Below are 21854 nucleotides of genomic sequence, written 5' to 3'. Positions count from 1 at the left end.
AAAAAAAAAAATCTAAGCATTTTTCTCGGGTACGGAAGGATAAAGAAACCTTCCAGGATTTGGCCCCGGCTTTGTTTTCCGTATGGATTTATCCCGGGAAGTCACCGTCACCCCGCGGCCACGGGAAACCGAGGGATTCCCGTTAAACTCCCCTTGTTTCTCCCCGTCGCCGCCACATCGCCCGTTCGCTGCGGGTGACTTCCGTAAAAAAAGTGGTTTATCTGGTCTTTGGCTATTAATAAATACGTGTATTTATTACAGAAATGTATATTTTCATATATATTCAAAATAAAACACGGGTATAAAGTATATTTGGATTCTATTTGAAGCATATTGAAGTATTAAAATGGACTGAAATAGATTAACGCATATCAAAAGGTATCAAAATAGAGCAAAATGTATTAAAATAGAGCAAAATGCATTAAAATAGAGCAAAATGTATTAAAACAGCAAAATATATTTAAACAGAGCAAAATGTATTAAAATAGAGCAAAATATATTAACATAGAGCAAAATGTATTAAAATATATCAGAATATATCAAAGTATTTAAAAATGTATCAAGTTATATTAAAAATATATCAAAATATTAAAAATATAGAAAAATATAGAAAGAAAAAAAATCTAAAAATGTATCAAAATATCCTCAGAAAGGTCGTTAACGGGTTTAATAAAAACCTTGGAACGATATTCAATTGGAATTAAAGCGCCGGCATTTCGAGGGGACGCAGGGACCGGCGGCCTCGTGTCGCCAGGATTTAACCCCCACGTTGACGCGCCGCTGAAGAAACAGCAGCTCTTAAATAAAATCCCCTTTTCCGCTGGCCAAATACCCGCCCTCGGCTTTTTTAATACCCGCCTCTGCCTCGAGCCTGGGGAAACGTCGCTGGAATAAGGAGAAAAAACTGGTTTAAAGGCAAAAACGTACCTTGAGGTTTCCTCTTCTTCCGTAAACACGACGTTACGTATCTCTCCAGCTCCCGTAAGGTGGATGGTTTTAACGTCTCGAAGTCAATCTCGATCTCGTCGGGATTGGAGTTTTTGAGCGAGGGTTCTCTCGACTGGATGATATGGACAACTCGGCCCAGTTTCTCACCGGGGAGTTTATTAATGTCCAGGCTCAGCTGCCTCTTCTCCTCATAGGACATGGGTTTACACTTCTCCTCCTCCTCGGACTCGTAGGCTGGAGGGGGCTTGCTGTTCTTCACCGTCACAGGCTCCTTCTTACTACTTAAGAACAATTATAAAATGTTATTGCAGAACACACCGGAATGCCGAAACGCTGCCGCGTGGGTCTAACCTCGTCACTGCAACCACTAAATCGCTCTGGTTTTAAGGGTTTTTCACTTTCCACCCTGGGAACGAGCATCTTTTTCTCTTATGGCTCGAGCTTGAAGCTCAGCCACGAGGCTGGGACGTAGAAAGCTGAGCTCAACACCCTGCTATACACGAAACCTGAGCTGAATCCCATTAGACATGAAAGCTGAGCTCCACCCTGTTAAGACACGAAAGCTGAGCTCAACCCACTGGTAAGACAGTAAGGCTGGGCTCAAGCTTCTGTTAGACACCCAAAGCTGAGGTCAACTCGCTGTCAGACACCCAAAGCTGTTCTTCAGCACCGTTAGACACCCAAAGCTGAGCTCACCCCGCTGTTAAGAGACCCAAATCTGACCTCAGCCCCTTGTCAGACACCCAAAGCTGAGCTACCCACCCCAACGCTTGCTCTCCCCAAAAGATGAGCATCTTCAGGAGGTAATTCAACAGCTCAGCCCACTGTTAGACTCCCAAAGCTGAGCTCAACCCGCTCTTAAGACACCCAGAGCTGAGCTCAGCCCCCTGCCAGACACCCAAAGCTGAGCTCAGCCTGCTGTTAGACACCCAAGGCTGAGCTTGACCTGCTGCCAGACACCCAAAGCTGAGCTCAGCCCGCTACCAGACACCTTAAACTGAGCTCAGCCCACTGTTAGACACCCAAAGCTGAGCTTAACCTGCTGTCAGACACCCAAAGCTGAGCTCAGCCCGCTACCAGACACCTTAAACTGAGCTCAGCCCACTGTTGGACACCCAGAGCTGAGCTCAGCCCACCGTTAGACACCCAAGGCTGAGCTTAACCTGCTGTCAGACACCCAAAGCTGAGCTCAACCTGCTGCCAGACACCCAAGGCTGAGCCACCCGCCCCGACGAGCAGCTCCAGGAGAGAATTTAAATTCAATCCGAAGCCGGAGCAGTTCCGGAGCGGAATTCCTGGACCACGACTCAACCAACGCCGCTCGTTTCTCGCCAGGAAAAGCAAGAGGTTGGGCTGTTTCAGAGCCTGATGCCCCGGACGAGAAGTAAAACCCAGCTTCCGTAAAAAATTACGGTCGTAAGAAGGGAAAAACAACCAGCTACGGGGATTCCTTGGTGTCAGCCTCGGGTTTAGCCGCAGTTTGAGCGCTTCAGATCTGAGGTGAGGCCCGGGGACAGAGACAAGCTCGTTATTTCCTTCTTAATTTCATCTCGTTACAGCTAAATATGGCAAACAACAACTTTTCGCCTCGGGTTAAACACCAAGATCCTGCCTGCCCTTCGAGCCGGGAGCTGACAAGCGGGAGAGACTCGGCTTTCGGCCTCTTACCTCTTAATTTAAAACCTACGGCTTCCAAAAAAAAGGGAAGGGGAGGAAAAATTAAAAGGATTCAAGAGTTTGAGATCCAGGAGAGCAACTCCACGTCATTTTTCCCCCCTTCTCCTCCCGTACTCGGCGCGTTTGTAGCAGCAAAAGCATCAGCCCCCCAACAAAAAAAAACCATAAAGCCGAGCTCGTGGGTTGGGACTTGACCCCAAGCAACGCCTCCGCAGGCGAGGGGCCCAGCAAAGGCGTTACTCGTCAAGAATCCTGCGCGTAATGAAGTTAATTAGCAAAAAGGGAAATGAAAAAATACAAGCGCCGCGCGGTAAAACGTAAGGATTACGTGACGGGAGAGGGCTGGGGCTGACCTGGAGGTACTGCTGTTGCTGTTGCTTTTCTTGGCCTTCTTGGGTGGCGGCTCCTTGGCTTTGCTTTTCTTGGCGTCTTCCAGCTCTTCCTTCTTTTTGTGCTTCTCCTTCTTCTTCTCCTTCTTGTCCTTCTCTTTTTTCTTTGGTTTGTTCTGCTGCGGCTGGGACAGGGCTGCAAGCTGTTCGTGCACGGCTTTCAGCTGCGACGCAGAGACACACACAAGATCAAGATACTTTCGCCCGGCACCGCCTCCTCTTCCATATTAATTTACTTTTTCCCCTACTGCCCAACGCTTTATCTTTTCCTATTAATTCCAGTTAATTCCACCTTTTCCTCGCACCGTCACTTCTGTCTATTAAAGCACCGACCACTGCAAGAGGAAGGAAACCTCTTGAAGGGTGTTTCTCCCCGCCCGCTTCATCGGCGCTACCGATGCTTTAATTACCAGCGCCAACGGTGCCGCGGAGCGGGGAGGATGAGGAGGATGAGGCTATGGGTTGGAGGGCTGCTCCTTATCTCGTGGGCTTCCCCCACGCTGGGTAAAGCCTGGCTTTACGGGAGTTGGGGCAGCCCCGGAGCCTCCTGCCTGCTCGGAAGGTGCCACCCGAGCGCGGGCAGCAAATTCCTGCCGTTGGGGACCGCCTTGTGTTGGGAACCGGAAGGATCGTCCTGAAAAGCACCGATTCCTTCGTGCTTCGCTTTAAAACGAACTATTTTGGAGCACTTTGCAGCTGACGGTTGCTGTTGTACAACTAGAAAATCTACGGCTTTGAGCGAAGTCCCCAAAGCCACCGAGTTCACGAAGAGGACGCGTTGGCCACCCCCAATCCATCAGGAGGGCCACGGTACCTGCTCCTGGAGCTCCGCTAACCGCTGAGCTCGCTCTTCCTCGGAGTCATCGGAGGAGCTGTCGCTGTCGGAGGAGCTATCGCTGCTGCTGTCGCTGGACGAAGGGGGAGCCACCTTGGTGGGAGGCGGCACCACCACGGGAGAAGAAGCTGGAATCACAGGTTCTTCCGGTTCGTCCGGCATCTTGGCGAAGCGCATCTCGAACACGTCCTGAAAATACAGGGGGGAAAAAAGAACGTCAGGTTTGGCAGAGCGAGACGCTACAAGCGCCGTTGGCGTCTCCAGGCTGTTCCCTACGGACTCGGCGTCTCCGCCCAAGGAACCGACACCGCGATCCCGCGTCTCACAGACAAGATTTCCCGAACGCTCCGAGTCCGCTTGGAATTTTACCCGTTTCCAAGACGTTTTTTTGGGGAAGAATTTACCGGCAAGACTCATCGTCCCGGTTCTTGAGATCGTCTACGTCTTCTTTCGCGACGGATTCACGGAGGGCTCAACTGCGGCCGCAGCTCCGCTGTCGCAACCCCCATCCCTCCAGCCCGCCTGGATTTCCCCAACCCACATCCCAGGAAAACCGCCTCGATTCAACCCAAACGCTTGCGCGAGGACGTTTCCCGTTATCCCCAAGAGCGACGGGTGCGAAGCCCGTTTAATTCCCCTTATCCCAGCAACGCCAAAGTCCGTTTTTCTCCTAAACCTTGATATGAAAATCCCTCTTCATTGAAACCAAGGCAGATAAGGTGGCAGAGCCCGCTTGCATTTAGAGCCTGGCTGTATTTCTCGGTGCTTATCGACTTCCTTTGAAGGAAGGGACGCACGTGTGGTATTTTTAGTTCCCCAGAAGAGGAACAAGTGCTGTTTGTACCCAAAAAGAGACCTTTCCCCCCCACAAGGTGCCACCTTGTGAAAGGCGAAGCACTTGCAGACAAAAAAAATGCCATTTTTTTGGCACCTCCTACAAGGTGAGACCTGAAAACGGGCTCGATTCACCTCCTTTGAGGTGTTTAGAAAGCAGGCACTTATTTCTGAGCTTAGCAACTCGCACCGAGCTCCGCTTGGAGCCCGTAAGGAGACCCGCAGCTCCCAGAAGACGACTCAAGCGCTGGCAGGAAGGACAACCCGAAGGCGACACGGGTGTCGGCATCCGCCTCTTCGACGCCGAGTCATAAAAACCCAACGGATAATTCCTCCTCCCGCCCCAAGAATTGACGTTCGCTCTGCAGTTCTGATTCGGGTTTTCTATTTTCCCAGTCCCCGGGTGCGTGGCTGAGACCAGAAACCCACCAGGCGAGACCTGTGGTTTATTTCTAGAACTCAACAGACTAAATATTAACCGTATGCGGGTTCGTATACATTTATACAACTCAGCCTAAACCCTTCAGCAAGTCAAAAGCCCCGTAACATCAAATCGCGCTGATTTAACCCATCACTTGAGCGCGGGAGCGGTATTTTCGTTCGTGGAGGCTTTGGGCTCTTCTAGTCCAGGCTCACCCGTGGGATTTTAAGGAGCTGCTGGGCTCTCCCCTACCTCGACGTGCATTATTTTTTCACCTTCCCTCTTAGAGGTGAGCGGGCGGAGCGCTGCTGGACCGCATTTCTCCATCCTCAGCCTCCTCCTGCCTTTATTCAAGGGCTTGCTTTCAGCAGCGACGGCTTTTGCGGGCGCCGCAGACGTTGTTTTGCTGCTTCCATCTGCTGGCAGAAATGCCACTGACTCCACTGACGTGCTCTGGGCTCAAATTTCAGAGGAAGGAGCAGAAAATGTTGGAGGAAAAGGGGCGAGATTTCCAAGCTCTTTCAGCGACGGCGTCGCTTGCGGGACGACGGAGGCCGGCACGTGTTTGTCACTGAGTCACGGCACTTAGCGGTCGTTTACGACCTAATTCTTGTTTTCCATGAACCCAAAAGTCCGGTGCTTTATCACCACCGGCAGGCAACGCTACACCGCCGTATAGACTCGAGTTTTCTATCCTCTAAGGCCAGAAATAAAACCTTCCTGGGTTTTTTTTAATACCTATTTAATGAACAGAAAGGCTAACTGGAAGTTCCTTTGTGTGAAGTTAAAAAGTAACCCATCAGTTCGGAGCCCCTCAGTGTCCGAAGGATCTTTAAGAATCCGCTCAGGGAAGGATGGAAGAGAAAAACCCTGCGAGTAGGTAACAAGCTAATTAATGCCTTTTTAATCCGGGATTCTTAGTGCTACTCTCTCGTGCATCGCCGGTACCGCTGACCCGCCCTTGCCCGGCCAAACATAACCCATCAACCTCTTCCACGAGGCCGAAAACCCCAAGAAATCCTCTTCCAACGACGAAGCGGTAACAAAAAGCAGCAAAGCGAGTTATTTTGGAGGCCGATGTTTCCAGGGCGGAGGGGTAACGCAGCGACCGGGGCTGCCTATTAAGCAAGACGCCGCGTATATTGTTTACGGGAACTCAAGTTCCAACTTGACCCCTCAGTCTTGTTTCCAAACCACAGCAGCGCTCCGGAAACCTCTTTCTTTTTTTTTTTAATTTTATTCCTGAAATGAGTTTTCTAGGCAGGAGGAAATGCAACCGGAGAGGTGCCACCTTGGGCTCAAGCAGGCGGGGAGCGGGATCCCGTTGGTATTTCAGTACCTGCCTCCGTCGCAGCGCCGCTACCGGGCTCCTCTGAGATTTAACACTCATTTTTTTGAGGATTATTCCATTCAAAAAACCCTTTTTTCCCCCCATCTTTATGTCAGAAATTAAGTTTCCCGAGTGGTTTGTCTTTGCAGGGACGCGTTCCCGAGCCTGTCCAGGGGATTGATGGGGATGAAATCCCGATTTCATACAGCCCTCGGGCCAGACGGCATCACCTGGCGATGCCAGTCGCTGAGGATTCCCCGCCCATAAAATGGGGCGAAGAGAAGAAATGGCGAGTTTCTGTGAAACCCTTCAGCCGGCGACGAGAGCGCCTGGAATTTCAGATCAGATTCACTCGGCTGCTGGTCGGAAAACGCTCCGAGACGTCACTTGAAGAGGCCGCGAAGTTCTTTGTTGAGCAAAACAAGAAGAAAAGAGCAGCCGGAGGGCGAGCGTTGTGTTTTCCAGGCATCTACGTACCATAAAATCGAGAAAAAATCATGAATAAGATGCTGAATTCTACTAAATTCATACCGGTGTTTTCCTCAAAGCTCCTTTGACTTCAGCAGAGGGGGAAACTCAAAACACGGAGGCTTTTACACGAGGTTTCCAGTTAGCAAAACCCAGCCAAGCTACTAATACCCAATTTCTCCATTTTTTTTGGTTGTTTCTTGAGTCCAATATCCTGCAACTTAGCAGATTTTCCCCCAGTTTAACAGCTTTCCCCTCAACCTAATACTTTTTCCCCATCACTCCGGTGCCTTCCAGTGTAACTCTCATCCCTTCCCGACCCGTTTTCTGACGGTCAAAGCAAACCATGCCGATTTTCTTCTCCTTTCACACGGCGAGAGCTCCGCCGCCCCGCGGCTCTGCCGGAGTCGCGCTTCCTACGCGGACGAGCCCTCTCCCCTGACGGATTTGCTTCCCGCGTCCTCGCGGACGGCTCGCATCCCGCCGAGCCCATCCCGCGTCTCCCTCCTCGCCGCGCTTGAGGCGTCTTCCCGGCATCCGACACGCGGCTCCACGCGGACTTTGGGGACTCCAGGGCAGCTCCCGGCTGCTCGGTTGGTATCGAGCGTGACACGGTGATGTTATTAAGGAGAGACCGAGGGCAGAAAAGCTTATTTCTTTAGAAAATGACAACTGAAGCTTAGACACCTCCCCCGCAGCGCCCTTCCCTCTGAACGGGGGAGACACGGGTTTGCTGGGGGGACGGTCCGGTGGGCGAGGCACCGGCTGGGTGGTGGCACCCAGAGGGTCGTGGTCAATGGCCGATGGCCAGATGGAGACCGGTGGCGAGTGGCGTCCCCCAGGGCTCCATCTTGGCTCCAGCACCGTTTAACATCTCCCTCGATGACACAGACAGCGGGATCGAGCGCACCCTCGGCACGTCTGAGGAGGCACCAGCTGAGGGGGGCAGGTGACGCGCCAGCAGGACGGGGTGTCACCCAGAGAGACCTGGCCAAGCTGGAGAGGGGGGCCTGGGAGAGCCTCCTGAGGTCCAACTAGGGCAAGCGCAAGGTCCTGCCCCTGGGTCGGGGCAGCCCCGGTACCCACGCAGGCTGGGGGTGGGGGGATGGGGAGCAGCCCTGCGGAGAAGGACTCGGGGTGCTGGGGGATGAAAAGCTGGGCATGAGCCGGCCATGTGCGCTCGCAGCCCAGACCCCCAGCCGTGCCCTGGGCTGCATCCCCAGCAGTGTGGGCAGCAGGGCGAGGGAGGGGGTCCTGCCCCTCTGCCCCGCTCTGTGAGACCCCCCTGCAGTGCCGCAGCCAGCTCTGGGGTCCCCAGCACAGGACAGACACGGGGCTGTTGGAGCGGGGCCAGAGGGGGCACAGAAATGCTCTGAGGGCTGGAGCCCCTCTGCTGCGAGGCCGGGCTGGGAGAGCTGGGGTTGTGCAGCTGGAGAAGGGGAGGCTGCGGGGAGACCTTATTGCAGCCTCTCAGTGCTTAAAGGGGGGCTGTAGGAAGGGCAGGGGCGACCTCTTTAGCAAGGGCCGATGTGAAAGGACAAGGGGTGATGGTTTGGAATGGTTTTAAACTAAAGGAGGGTGGATTTAGGCTGGATCCAAGGAGGAAATTGTTTACGCTGAGGGTGGTGAAGCGCTGGAAGGGGTTGCCCAGAGGTGGTCGATGCCCCATCCCTGGGAACACTCAAGGCCAGGTTGGACGGGGCTGTGAGGGGCGTGATCTGGGTGAAGATGTCCCTGCTCACTGCAGCGGGTTGGACTAGAGACCTCTAGAGGTCCCCTCCTGCCCAAACCATTCCCTGATTCTGTTCTATTCTAACCCACAATCCTTCCAAAGCAAAAAAAAAAAAAAAAAAGAGATAAATCAGTATTTAAGCGAACGACCTGCCTGAAATCAGGGATACGGGGAACGCCCGAGTGTTTTTAATGACAGATGTTGAAAAGCTTGGGTCAAAAACTCGAACGCAAGAGCACCCTGTCCCCTCGCACTGGTTCTCGGCGGCTGCCACGAGCCCCTTCAGCTCCGGCGCAAGCTCCGTCTCTCCCAGATCCGCTCGGAGCGAAGCGATGTTCCCTGCTTCGGCCGAGCGACCCCGCGTAGCAGCTCCAAATTACCCAGAAACGAGGGAATCCAGGTGATTTTATGGAGCGGGGGGGCGCGGCCGAGCACTTCGCTCGAGGCGTGTGGCTTTTGTCAGCTAATTCATTAACTAAGAAACCCTTCAGGAGCGAGCGGAGAGGAGAAAACTTCCCCGTAAGAGTGACGGAAGAGGGACTTAACAAAGCACAACCACGCAAGCACCGTCGCTTATCTTCTTTCTAGGTGTTTTTGGGAGAAAGCGACATTTTGGAGCCGCGCTTTTCCTTCCTACTCCTTCATCAAAAAGAGAAGAGGACACGAAAAAGACGCTATTAAACAAAATAAGAGTTTAAAGAAGCAAATTGGGCTGAGTCAGCTCAGTCCTTGTATCGTTTCCACAGCAAAAAGTGTCGGTTTTTTTAACCGTTACCTACCGCGCCGGCATTTTTTTAATGTTATTTGAAGACTACGTGGGCCTTACGCGGGAAAAATAAAGTCCCGAGAGACGCCGGCGTTCATCGAAAAGCAAAGCGAGCTGCAACAACAACGCGTCCTTACCTGCAACTTCCGTGCCATGGCCACCACCTCGTGATCAGCGGGGTTGTACTTATAGCAATTGGAGAACATCAATCGGACGTCCGCCGCAAATTCCTGAGCATCTCGGTATTCCCGGTTCTCCAGTTTCGACTACGAAGAGGAGAGGGAAGAAGAAAATAAAAAAAAACAAAGAAAAAACTCTCCGCTGTTACCAGGGCAAATACAACAAAGTGATAGATTGAATGAACGCAGCCCCGCGGCGCCCACGGATTTCAGGCATCCGTTTTCTCCCTATGCTGGAACGACTAATTTTGGTCAAAAGAAGGACTGATTTTGGTCAAAGGAAGGGCTGAATTTGGTCAAACGAAGGGCTGATTTTGGTCAAAAAAAAGGGCTGATTTTGGTCAAAGGAAGGGCTGATTTTGGTCAAAAAAAAGAAGGACCGATTTTGGTCAAACAAAGGGCTCATTTTGGTCAAACGAAGGACTAATTTTCATCAAACGAAGGACTAATTTTCATCAAACGAAGGACTGATTTTCATCAAACGAAGAACTGATTTTTATCAAAAGAAGGATTAATTTTCGTCAAACGAAGGATTAATTTTCGTCAAACAAAGGACTAACTTTCGTCAAACAAAGGACTAACTTTCGTCAAACGAAGGGTTGTGGCTGGCTTATAAAAAATTAGAGCCAACTACAGGCATCCTCAATGACGTTCAAGAAGGACTACGGGCTCTCCAAGCCATCTCCTCGCCGCCTCCGTGGCTGATGGCAGCCAGAGGGTTTGGATGAAGATCACGGTGGTGTTGAAGGCCGGGAGCTCCACCCGACCGCACCAAGAAGGGCGGAACCTCCACACGCGCCCAGGATCGTGCGTTAGCAGAACACGGTGGGCTTTGCTCGGATCGTTCCCCTAAAAGGAAGATCTTGAGAGTTGTTTTAACGGCGTAGCCTGGGTGGAGGGACAGAGGACACCAGGATGGTCCTTCACCCAACGATGGAAGAGGGAGCGCTGGGTTGACGGTTGGACTTGACGATCCTAGAGGTCTTCTTCCATCCTTAATGATTCTAAGATGACTTTGTTGACGCAGGGGATGGGATTCAACCATTTCACCTGCTTTCAACCACCCACCCTTCCTCCAGAACCAAGCTGGTGTCTCTAGAGCTTGGACCTCCACTGTAGGACCTGCTCCTGTCCCTCCTTCCTTCCAGCTGGGAGGACTGCTCTGGGTGGAGACAGCCTTGAGATGACCCCGTCATCCCCCTCCCCGCGCTGCCTCCAGCTGTGGCAACACCAGCTGAGCCAAGAGAAGCTTCACGCCTCCTTCTCCCTCCCTGGGAAAGCGGGGTCGAGTTGGACAACTGGAAGAGGGAGAACGTTCAACAGCTGTCCCGGCAACATCTGCCAAGGGTGACCTCAGACACGCTGCCCTGCCAGAGAGCTGGGCAACGAGATGTACAGGCAGCTACGGACGTGCAAGACCTAACGCTCATCGCCGGCCAGTCCGGAGGAGAACGGAGAAAGCCAAAGCCAAGTATTTAATTTGGCGTCTCCAAGGTTTGGCCCACCGAGATCCTACGGGTCCGAAACACCACGACGAAGGAAGGGCCGTGATCCCCGTTGGCTTCAGCCCTGGTGTAGGGGTGGGACGCGGGAAGGGAAAATTCAGTCCTCTGGTTTTAAAATTCAGGCCCAAACTGGGCGAAGGAGGAGTTAGAGCTGAGCTTAAACTGCTTGCACGTGAGTTTCTTCCGTAGGTAAAAAGTTAAGGCTTCTAAATCAAGAATTAAGGTTTCCTAGCTGGAGTTAGGCTTCGAAATCATAAATTCACGCTTGATAACTAAGAAGTTAAAGACTTGTAAATGAGGAATTAAGGTTTCCTAGCTAAAAAGTTAGGACTTCCAAATCCTGAATTAATGTTTCAAGGGGAAACGTGGATGGAATCTGCAGCCGCTCTTTAAAATGAAGCAATTTTAAACTAGAGGGAACTATTTGTGCTTAACAGAAGACTGATTTAGGCGGACAGCTTCTGAAAGACGGGCCTTTATTTTAAAAAGGATCGAAAATGGGGTTGGTTTAAATTGAATCCCCTTGGTTCCTGTGATTTATGCTCTCTGAGGCCATCTCCTGGGCTAAAAAAAAAAAAACCCCGGATTTAGACAGTAATGGAAATTTTCTATAAAAAGCCCCGTGCGAGCGTCTCCTAAGAGCCCTTCTGGAAAGATGCCGCCTTGTTTGTTTTTCCCAAATGTCAGGATAACAGCAAGAGGCGAATAAGAGAGACCGAATGTACCAGAAAAACCTACGGCCAAAATACATCTGGCAGGCGCCTGAAGATGCCCGGTGCACACGCGCCAGGGGAGAAAACGCTCTTTCTTCTGCTTAGCCCCCGACCTCCCCCTCCTATAAACCTGAGCTTACTTTGATTGTGCTCAGATCCATGGGATGTTTAATGATATCGCAGTAATCGTGCAGTCCCAGAGCTTCCACATCCACAGGTTTGTAGAAGGGCCAGGCGTAGGCGGCGTGTTTCTTGGCGAACATCTCTTTGATGATCCCGCTGCAGTATTTTAACTGCTCCGATATTTTGCTACTCTTTTCTACCACGTGTTGTTGAGAGTCGGGGACGTCCTTCTTTGGAGGCTTCACCGGGCGGCTGCTTTCCCGACGCGGACCCAGCTTGGTGGACTTGGGTTCGGTGGGAAGCGATGACGATTCATGAATTGGGTCGATGGTCGTTGGTGTCGTGGTGTCTGCTTTCCTCTTCACCCCTTTTTTTGTCTAAAACCGAGCAAATAAATCAATGTTACTTTTGGCATCAGACTTTTGGCTTCGACCGAGTCGCGTTTCTCGTAGCGTTGACACGGATTCGCCGTCGCTCGTGACTCCGGCCTCACGGCAACGCTACGAGAAGGGCACTGGAAACCCCTTCCAAAAATATTCAGCTATTGTTGGTCTGTTCTGAGCTCTACAGAAGAACATCTGGATTATCTCCGTCGTACCAACAAAGGTCAACGGCATGAGTCACGTCAGCAAGCCAAGATTTTCTTCCTGAGTCACGTAAAGCTCAAATCAGGAAGGTTTTAAGAGGACGAACGGAGCTTCCACGCAAACCTGGGTGGAATCCATCACGTCTGACTTTAACTGGCATCACAGAGGGTCGCCGTAGGCTCCCAGTATTTCTCAAACCATGAATTTTTTTGACCGAACTGCGGCCGTTTGCCTTACAACGCGACTCCAGCGGCAAAGCAAAGGGCGGCCACTCGACCACCTCTACGCCGTGGAGATAATTTAAACTATCGCGTTAAGATAATTAAGGAATCACTCACCTTCACGGGCTGGGCGGGTGTGGGGATAACGGGCGGGTGAGGCTGGATGGGCTGGGGAGCCGGGGCCGGCGGCGCGGGGACCTGGGGAGCAGGTGGAGGCGGCGCAGGAGGTTGAGGAGGCACCATCGTCGTTACTGGGGTCTGGACGATGAGGTCGGGGGTGACGGAAGGAAAGGAATGAGTCGTCTGCGCGGACTGGAGGCTTTGCTGCGGCGCCTGCGTCTGCGCCGGGGACGATGCTTGGGTTGCGTTCGGTACCGTGGATGATCCTGGTTTGGATGTCACTGCCAAGAGAAAAGAAAGGAGAGGTTGTTTCTCTCTTCAAGTTGAATTGTTTTAACGGGAAAAACAATTAACATTTCGTAATAACACCTTCTAAAGAACGTTCCTCGCTAGATAGTATCTTGCAGTTCCCGCTCTTGAGCAACCCGCCAGGGGCAAACGCTCTCACAAGGATTATTGTTACGGCTCGCTAGGTGAAGCAGCTCAGGACCTAACTGTGCCGAAACCCCTCCAGAGAAAGACCGAGATCAGGCCAAACGTGTCCGCTTCTCGACCCCCTCCCGTCACACATGATTTCTTGCAGGCAGGGCAAGAGGATGAGCGCCTTTTTTCATAGAAGCAGAGAACCAGGGAACGCCCTGAGCCGGGAGGGACCCGCAGGGACCATCGAGCCCAGCTCCCGGCCCTGCCCAGGACACCCCAAATTCACACCGTGTCTCTGAGGGCCTTGTTCAAGTGCTTCTGCAATATCGCCAGGCTTGGTGCTGTGATGCCTCCCTGGGGAGCCTGTTCCAGGGCTCCACCATCCCCTGGGGGAAGACCCGTCTCCTAATATCCAGCCTAACCCTCCCCTGGCACATCTTCCTGCCATTCCCTTGGATCCTATCGTTGGTCACCAGAGAGAAGAGATCAGCGCTTGCCCCTCCTCCTCCGCTTGTGAGGAAGCAGCAGACCGCCAGGAGGGCTGCCCTCAGCCTCCTCTTCTCCAGGCTGAACAAACCAAGGGACTTCAGCCACTCCTTGTACGGGTTCCCCTCCAAACCCTTCCCCAGCCCCGTGTCCCTCCTCTGGACGCTCTCCAGTCGCTTTATACCCTTTATATTCTCTATATGCTTTATATCATTGATATCCTACACCCTGCGGCGCCCAAACCTGCCCGCAGCGCTCGGGGTGAGGCTGCCCCAGCGCGGGGCAGAGCGGGACAATCCCCCCCCCTCGCCTGGCTGCAACGCAGGGCTCGATGCCCCCCAGGGCACGGCTGGGCCTCCGGGCTGCCAGGGCACGCTGTTGGCTCGTGTTCAACTTGCTGCTGGCCGGAGCCCCCCAGTCCCTCTGCAGAGCAAGAGAGGGACCTCTCCCTGCCTACCCTTTTTTCCTAGCCAGCAGTTCTTGACTATCACCATTTTGGAGCCAAAACTGGGCAGCTCCTCCTTCGGGAGCAATTTTGTGCTCCCTTATCAAGAAGAGTTTCTTAATTCTTGATGATTTAAGTCATCGCAGCTGCCACCGTCCGGGGGAAATCTCTCCCGACGGCTGGAGCACAAGGTCCTCCTTAGGTGATTTCAGCCGTAGAGGTTGGAACCATCTTGGACCTTCCAGTGGTCCTGAGAAGTCACCTCCTCGCCGGAGCTGCCGCTGCTTTGCAGGGCAAAGCTCTCACCAAGCTTCCAAACTTTCCACGTGGGGAAGAGGAACGTTGCAATGCTTGGATGACGCTGGGACACGCGGCCAGCAGAGCTTCGAGACGGAGGTGTCAGCAAAGGGAGATCGATCCCGAAGTCCCCAGGTGCGGGGGGATGAGCAGGCGTTACAGGAGCGCCTTCCCTCAGATACCAAACGCACCGCGGTAGCGATAACCCCGCTCCTATCTTAGAGCTCGGTGTTTTTTAAAACACGGGGACTGTCCTTTACGCCCCGAGCGGGGAGAAGCCCCACCGCTCCATTTTGGCTGCTATTTCACCGCCCCTTCAACGCGGGGGCCCTCCCGCGTGCCGCGATCCGCCGCCGCCGCCTCCTCCACGACCCCCGCTCCCAGCAACCGACTGCTCGGGAGAGGCGGAGGCGCGCGGCCAGACGCGCTCCCGCTCGGTCCCCGGGAGCCGCGGGGACCGCGATCCCCCGGGAAAAGGCGCCGTAGTGGGACGAGTGAGCCCGCGCCTGCTGGCAACGGGCTGACGGCGGGACGGACGGACGGACGGCTTCTCATCCCACCCTCCTTCCGAATGAGGGCGGAGCGCTGACGCCTCTGCATCAGGTGGGATCCCGTGGGTCCTGCTGGCATGCTATGGGCCCTCCTGGGATCTTGTGGGTCTGCTGGCATCCAGTAGGTCCTGCTGGCATCCTGTGAGCCCTGCCGGGATCCCGTGGGCCCTGCAGGTCCTGCTGGGATCTTGTGGATCCTGCTGGGATCTTGCAGGTCCTGCTGGGATCCCATGGGCCCTGCTGGCATCCTGTGAGCCCTGCCGGGATCCCGTGGGCCCTGCAGGTCCTGCTGGGATCTTGTGGATCCTGCTGGGATCCCATGATCCTGCTGGGATCTTGCAGGTCCTGCTGGGATCCCATGGGCCCTGCTGGCATCCTGTGAGCCCTGCCGGGATCCCGTGGGCCCTGCTGGGATCCTGTAGGTCCTGTTGGGATCTTGTGGGTTCTGCTGGGATTCCATGATCCTGCTGGGATCCTGTAGGTCCTGTTGGGATCTTGTGGGTTCCGCTAGGATCCCATGATCCTGCTGGGATCTTGCAGGTCCTGCTGGGATCCCATGGGCCCTGCTGGCATCCTGTGAGCCCTGCCGGGATCCCGTGGGCCCTGCTGGGATCCTGTAGGTCCTGTTGGGATCTTGTGGGTTCTGCTGGGATTCCATGATCCTGCTGGGATCTTGTAGGTCCTGCTGGGATCCCATGGGCCATGCCTGGATCTTGTAGGTCCCACTGGGATCCTGTGGGCCCTGCCTGGATCCTGTGGGTCCCGCTGGGATCCTATGGGACTCCTGGGATTTTGTACGACCTGCTGGGATCCTGTGGGTCCTGTCAGGATCTTGTGGCCCCGCTAGAATTCTGTGCATCCTGCTGGGATCCCGCGGGCCCTGCCGGGACCACGAAGCAGTTCTCCATCAGTCAGGCAAAGCCGACGTGCTTCACCTCCAGCCCTACATAGGAGCTTGAGATTTCTACCAGAAATCTGGGGAGGGGGTCGCAGCAAGGCTTTCAAGCCAGCATCACACCTGGTTTTTATGATCTAACCCCAAACCTGTTGTTATACGCTGAGTTGGGTGGAGAATGTGATTTATCAGAAGGCGTAGCAGACTAGCAGAAAACGATCTTGCAGGACCCCGAAGAGAGATTCTATGTAGTAAATATAGTTATTCTATTATGTTATTAAATTATTCTACTCTATTATTCTCTATGCTGTGTAGGTAAAAAGATCTCTGTGGGGGATTTCAGCGCTTCGCCTACAAAGAGATGCTAAGAAAGGCGATGGCCAGTAATTTTCTAACCAAGGAGAGCTTCTCCCTGCACGTGCTAAGGGAGTATCAGGGATAATGCCTAAAAAAAATAGCAACTGAAAAAGAAAATCTCAGCTACAAGTAATCACGACTTGGTCACGTGCAGGAAAAAAGCACCAGTCGGCTCTGTTGGGGCTTCAAAGCCTGGATTTCACAAAGCCAAAAGGACGATGACACAGAGAGAAGGAAAACTAGAGCCACGCGGGGACAGAGCACAGCCCTGGGACGGAGAGGGATGCGGACGGCGAAAAACTGCTGAGGGAAGGGGAAAGAAAATAAAAGCCAAAATAATTAAAGCAGTTTGAAATGTTCAGCTTTACAACCCTTCTTTTTTTTGTTCTTCTTTGTTTTTGATGAACAGATGTTCTGAAAATGGCACAAAGTCCCTCTGCGGAGAAGGAGGAGGACTTGTCAATAGTAAACGTGCAGGTGACAATGAGCAGGGAGGGAGCGTTGATCTGCTGGAGGGGAGGAAGGCTCTGCGGAGGAACCTGGGCAGGCTGCATTGATGGGCTGAGGCCAATTGTGTGAGGTTTAACAAGGCCCAGGGCCGGGTCCTGCCCTTGGGTCACACCAACCCCAGGCAGCGCCCCAGGCGTGGGGCAGAGGGGCTGGGAAGTGCCCGGCGGAGAAGGCCCTGGGGGTGCTGGCTGAGAGCCGGCTGGGCATGAGCCAGCAGTGCCCGGGTGGCCAAGGAGGCCACCAGCCCCTGGGCTTGTGTCAGCACTGGTGTGGCCAGCAGGAGCCGGGCAGGGATGGGGCCCCTGTGCTCGGCCCTGGGGAGGCCCCACCTCGAATGCTGGGCTCAGGTTTGGGCCCCTCGGGACAAGAAGGGCCTTGAGGGGCTGGAGCGTGTCCAGAGAAGGGCAGCGGGGCTGGGGCAGGGTCTGGAGCACAAGTGTGCTGGGGGGCGGCTGAGGGGGCTGGGGGGGTTTAGCCTGGAGAAGAGGGGGCTGCGGGGAGCCCTTCTCGCTCTCTGCAGCCCCCTGAGAGGGGCTGGGGTGGGGGGGGGTCGGTCTCTGCTCCCAAGGAACGAGCGATGGGACGAGGGGAAACGGCCTCGAGCTGCGTCAGGGCAGGTTTAGGTTGGGTGTGAGGGGAAATGTCTCCCCTGCCAGAGCGGTCAGGGAGTGGCACAGGCTGCCCCGAGAGGTGGGGGAGCCGCCATCCCTGGGGGGGTCAGACACCGCGCAGACGTGGCCCTTGGGGACATGGTTTAGGTGACCTGGTAGTGTTGGGTTGGGGTTGGACTTGATGATCCTCGAGGTCTTTTCCAACCTTAAGGATTCCGTGATTCTCCAATTCTACATCAGGGAAGACTCAGGGCATTTGGGGTCGGTTGCTGGTTTCAGTTTGCACTCGCTGTCTGGGCGATGGCACTACAGAAGCGTTTTCTCTTCCAAGAGCTACTGAGAATGTTCTACAGCAACTCCAAAGTCCCGTTTCTTCTCTATCACCCAGACAACTCGTCCCCAAACCCTTTGAGTGTCAACTATCAAAATCCCTGGCCACCTCCCGCCCATCTTCCAGTAAACCTCAGAAAACAACCTATTTGGATCCCAGCATGACCAGTCCGAGGCCGAGACACCGTTCCAGAAGGGCTGTGGGATGCTCATGCTGGCTCATGGGCCGTAAATACGGTCAAAGCATCTTTTCTTTTGGTGACACGAGCGCGGTGACGCTCCCGCACGCGGCCTTTGCCTCGGCATCGCACGGCGTTTGGGTTAAAAGAACGAGAACGCCGCAAGTTCGAGATGCGAAATGTTTAAAATTAAGATGGGGGAGCTTGAAAGCAGAGAGACTGAGCAGCGGCCAGCACGTTCTCAGCCCTTTGACGGACGATCCGATGGCGTCGGCAGCTAACGGCGAGCCTGGGGAGCGGTTGATAGCCCAAAGAAATGAGCTAATGAAATCCTCGAGGTAGGTAGAGGGGCGTCAGGCGGCTGTTTTCCCTCTAGAGCGGTGGCATCTATGCCCAGTTATGGTGTGCGCAGTTATTGATGTGAAAAATGGGAGAGGGTTCATAGAAGAGGACTAAGAGATTGGGAAAAATCCCTTTTAGCGAAAGAACTGGCTTATCGTGGACAACACAGATTTAAAAATAGGGGAGCCTTGGATATAACGTTATTTACAGAGGAGACGCTGCTGCAGAGTTCAGACAAGAAACGTATCAGGAGAATACCAAGCTTGGCAGCTAGTTAGCACGCTGCTCCTCCTCTGAAGCGCCAGCGGAGCGGGTTTTTTTAACTCTACATGAGATTTTCTTCTGCGAGACGGACTGTAAATAAATGAATGGGTGGTCGGACTGTGCTTTTATACGACATAGCAGAGAGAGGATTGGATTAAGTGGGTGAAATAGTACATTTTGATCCTGTGAATCACTAATCCGGGAGCGAAGCTTCAAAAAAAAAAAAGCCTACATCATTAACATAAAGTCTTAAGGTATCAACAGATGCAAATATGAAACATCATTTTACTAATTCATAACCTTAAATAGGGTTCAAAATGCTGCTGTTCAACTTTTTGCAGAGCCTAAAGTGCGCAGGTTAGTATTTCAGCCCCGAAAAAGAGTTAAGACAAGGTAAATTTATCAGTCCGGCCACCGAAAAAAAAGGGTTTCTGGGATTCAGAGCCGAGCACAAAACGAGTTAGTCTTGAATTCGCATCCTTTCGAAGGACGGTAAGCTCGTCAAGCATCATTATTTATCCCCAATCATTGCAAAATTAATAAATGAGGTGTTGGAATCATAACTTGAGGAAGTTCTAGGGAGGCCAGCGGTGGGTCGTGATGCTCGGGACGGTTTTCAGACGCTCCCCGTGCCAGGGTTCCCCCGTCGGTCTGTAGCCGTCACGGCGCCGCCAGTTCCTCCGGCGTCACCGCTGCTCTTCTGACACGACGCAGCTTTATTTTATAGCGCCAAGTCCAGCCGGGAGGACGTGAAAACCGGCTGTGAAGCTCCAAAAGGTCTGATACAACAGAGCTTGTGCTGCTTTTTAACTGCTGTACTTTACCCTCGAGGCATTGCGAGGGGTTATTTCATCACCTCAGCTCCCCCACAGCAGAAATGAAACACTTTTCCTATCGCTCGCAGCTTTTTACCTTTGTGGCTCTAAATACACGTGCCTCAGCAGTCTGTATTTACCGCACAGCCTGTCCCCAACGTTCCTCCACCCCCAAAAACGAAGCCCAGAGGCCACAGACGAGGGACTTCTAAGGCCTCACCAAGCCCTGCCTGTCACCGGAGAGAGCCTTGCGCCGACAGGCAAGCGCCCGAGGCAGCCGCCCTCCTCCTCGCCCGATTTTACACGCTCTATGCAATAAAGCGAGGCACCGAGTGCCCCGTCGGCCACAGAAGGATGGCTGGGTTTAATTAACACCCCAATTAAACCCCCCCGCTTTATGTAGGATGCAACTAGGTCCAGGGTTTGCAGTCAAGACGCCGTGTGAAGTTGAGCGTGGCGTAACGGCAAATGTCGTGCGAATAAGCCTCGTACCTGCTTCCTTCCTCGCACGTCCTCTTCCTTTCGTCTGGGCTATAACGATTTCTGTTTCCTCCTGGGTCATTTCAGAGATTTTCTGCAGGAAAAGCTTTTCTAGAGCTTCTGCCATTAAGACTATGTCATCCCCTGGCTGGAGGAAGAAGAGACAGGATAAATTAGGATAGGATAAATTAGGCAAAGTGTATAAGCAAATACACACCTTTATATAAAAACATATATGACGTTTCTCTCTGGAAATACTTCCAGAGAGAGGATTTAGTATTTTCCCTCTCCTTAGTGCAGTTATTTCCATCGTGGAGCAGCTGAAAGGCATAAGGGATACTATCCCAAGCACCAGATACGCAGATAAATCCTCACCCTAAACCCTTTCTATTTTATAGACAAAACCAGATGACGGGCCGGGACGTCACCAAGCGGCTGCATCGGAGAATAAACTGATGCAAGGAGTTACCTGCACGTGGCAAAGGCTGTCTTCCGAATGAAGGGAGGAGGGGAAAAGAGGAAAAAGATCTGGATTAATAGCAGCCAGTCGCTTCCACCGCGCGTCATCCCCGACTCGGTGGGTCTCGTGGAAGAGGCCTCGCCATAGAGCATCAGGGTGGGGGATAAAAAGAGCTCGATATAGGCTTGCAAGGAGATTTCCTCCCCAAAAGAGGAGGTTTTTAAGGAGGAAGGTGACTGTTCTGCACCCTTAGGCATTGCTAAATCGGCGTGGAAGGAGAGGATGGCACTAAGCGGTCCTTCCAGATCCGGAGGAGAAGCCTGTGTTTGCAAAGGTCAAGGGACACAGAAAGGAGGACACGCAGAGAGGCTGAGACCTCCTGCCCAGGGACACCCTGCAGCGGTGGGGGTGAGAAGAGATGAGGTATGACGGTTTGAAGCTCTTTTGTGGACAGTAATAGGATTTGGCAGAGAGGGAAGAGCAGGCAGGAATGGAACAGGAGTCCGGATCGATGGCTGGATTGACGTGAAGACCATAAACCAACAGCCGTCGCTGTCACGACACGGTGACGCCAAGAGAAGGCTCTGGATCGACGTGAAGACCATAAACCAAGAGCCATCGCTGTCACAACACGGTGACGCCAAGAGAAGGCTCTCGATCGATGGCTGGATCGACATGAAGACCATAAACCAACAGCCATCGCTGCCACGACATTGTGACGCCAAGAGAAGGCTCCAGATCGATGGCTGGACTGACGTGAAGACCATAAACCAAGAGCCATCGCTGTCACGACACGGTGACGCCAAGAGAAGGCCGCTCCAGCTCCGCCGTTGCCGTGAGGGCGGTTAAACCCACGCTTACCCGTCAGATGACGGCGCAAACCTGCCTGGCTGATGGTCTGCAGGCCCACAGAGATGTTTCTTTAGCTTAGATGATTTTTCTAATCTACGAGATTAGCTGGGAAGAGACCTCCAGCCCAGAGGAGACCAGTGAAGATCAGGATGGGCCAGGGAAATCCTGGAGAAGGCTGGTAGTGGGAAGACGCCATGGCAGGAGAACATGGCAGAAGATTTTAAGGTGAATAAGAGTAATTTGAAGCCTTTAAGAGCCTACCTTCGTTCCAGTGGCATCGCGCCGGCTCAAACCAGAAAGGGCTACGACCAAGGAGATGGTTTTGAAGGACCAGAACTGCCAATGAGTATTTATTTGGAATGAAATAGAAAGATCTTGTGCAACATTCCTGAGAGGAGGAGGGGGGAAAAAAAAAGGTCAAAGCACACGAGGGCGAAGAGAAAAGACCCGTGAGAAACAAGGAGGGCAGAAACCGAACGGGAACCGAAAGGCTGAGGCTCTGACCACGTCTCGCTGACTTCGAGGGCGGCAGCAAACCCTTTGTTCCTGTTTGTGCTCCTTTCACTACTTCAGGAGAAGAGCAAGCGTCTTGCGCTCGGTACAGCCCGGCACCAACCTCTGAGAACCTTCTCCAACTCCCCACGCTCCTCCGTCGCCCCCAGGTTTTGGGGGACCCAGGCCACGTCCCGCCACCACCCACCCCCTGTGG

General features: G+C 53.2%; 1 protein-coding gene across 5 annotated transcripts in view; it reads right to left on the bottom strand.

Moving 5' to 3' along the window:
* Positions 1 to 21854, bottom strand: part of BRD4 (bromodomain containing 4) — an 85991-nt gene that overhangs the window by 24933 nt on the left and 39204 nt on the right. For 4 of the 5 annotated variants that reach the window (XR_012657539.1, XM_075076039.1, XM_075076035.1 and 1 more), the window contains exons 6-12: positions 19846 to 19981; positions 12846 to 13129; positions 11938 to 12297; positions 9538 to 9666; positions 3829 to 4038; positions 2979 to 3178; positions 928 to 1229 (exon numbers count right to left, since the gene is read on the bottom strand). Coding sequence is in view for 4 of the 5 variants with exons in the window: in XM_075076039.1 (XP_074932140.1) it covers positions 928 to 1229; positions 2979 to 3178; positions 3829 to 4038; positions 9538 to 9666; positions 11938 to 12297; positions 12846 to 13129; positions 19846 to 19981 (1621 nt within the window). In the remaining variant the exon portion in view is untranslated. The remainder of the gene's footprint in view (positions 1 to 927; positions 1230 to 2978; positions 3179 to 3828; positions 4039 to 9537; positions 9667 to 11937; positions 12298 to 12845; positions 13130 to 19845; positions 19982 to 21854) is intronic. The other variant, XM_075076037.1, reaches the window with a different exon arrangement.

The sequence above is a fragment of the Phalacrocorax aristotelis genome, chromosome 28 (assembly GCF_949628215.1).
Source record: "Phalacrocorax aristotelis chromosome 28, bGulAri2.1, whole genome shotgun sequence".
Taxonomy (NCBI): Eukaryota; Metazoa; Chordata; class Aves; order Suliformes; family Phalacrocoracidae; genus Phalacrocorax; species Phalacrocorax aristotelis.
The sequence above is the reverse complement of the archived record's forward strand: the minus strand, read 5'-3'. Positions and strand labels throughout refer to the sequence as shown.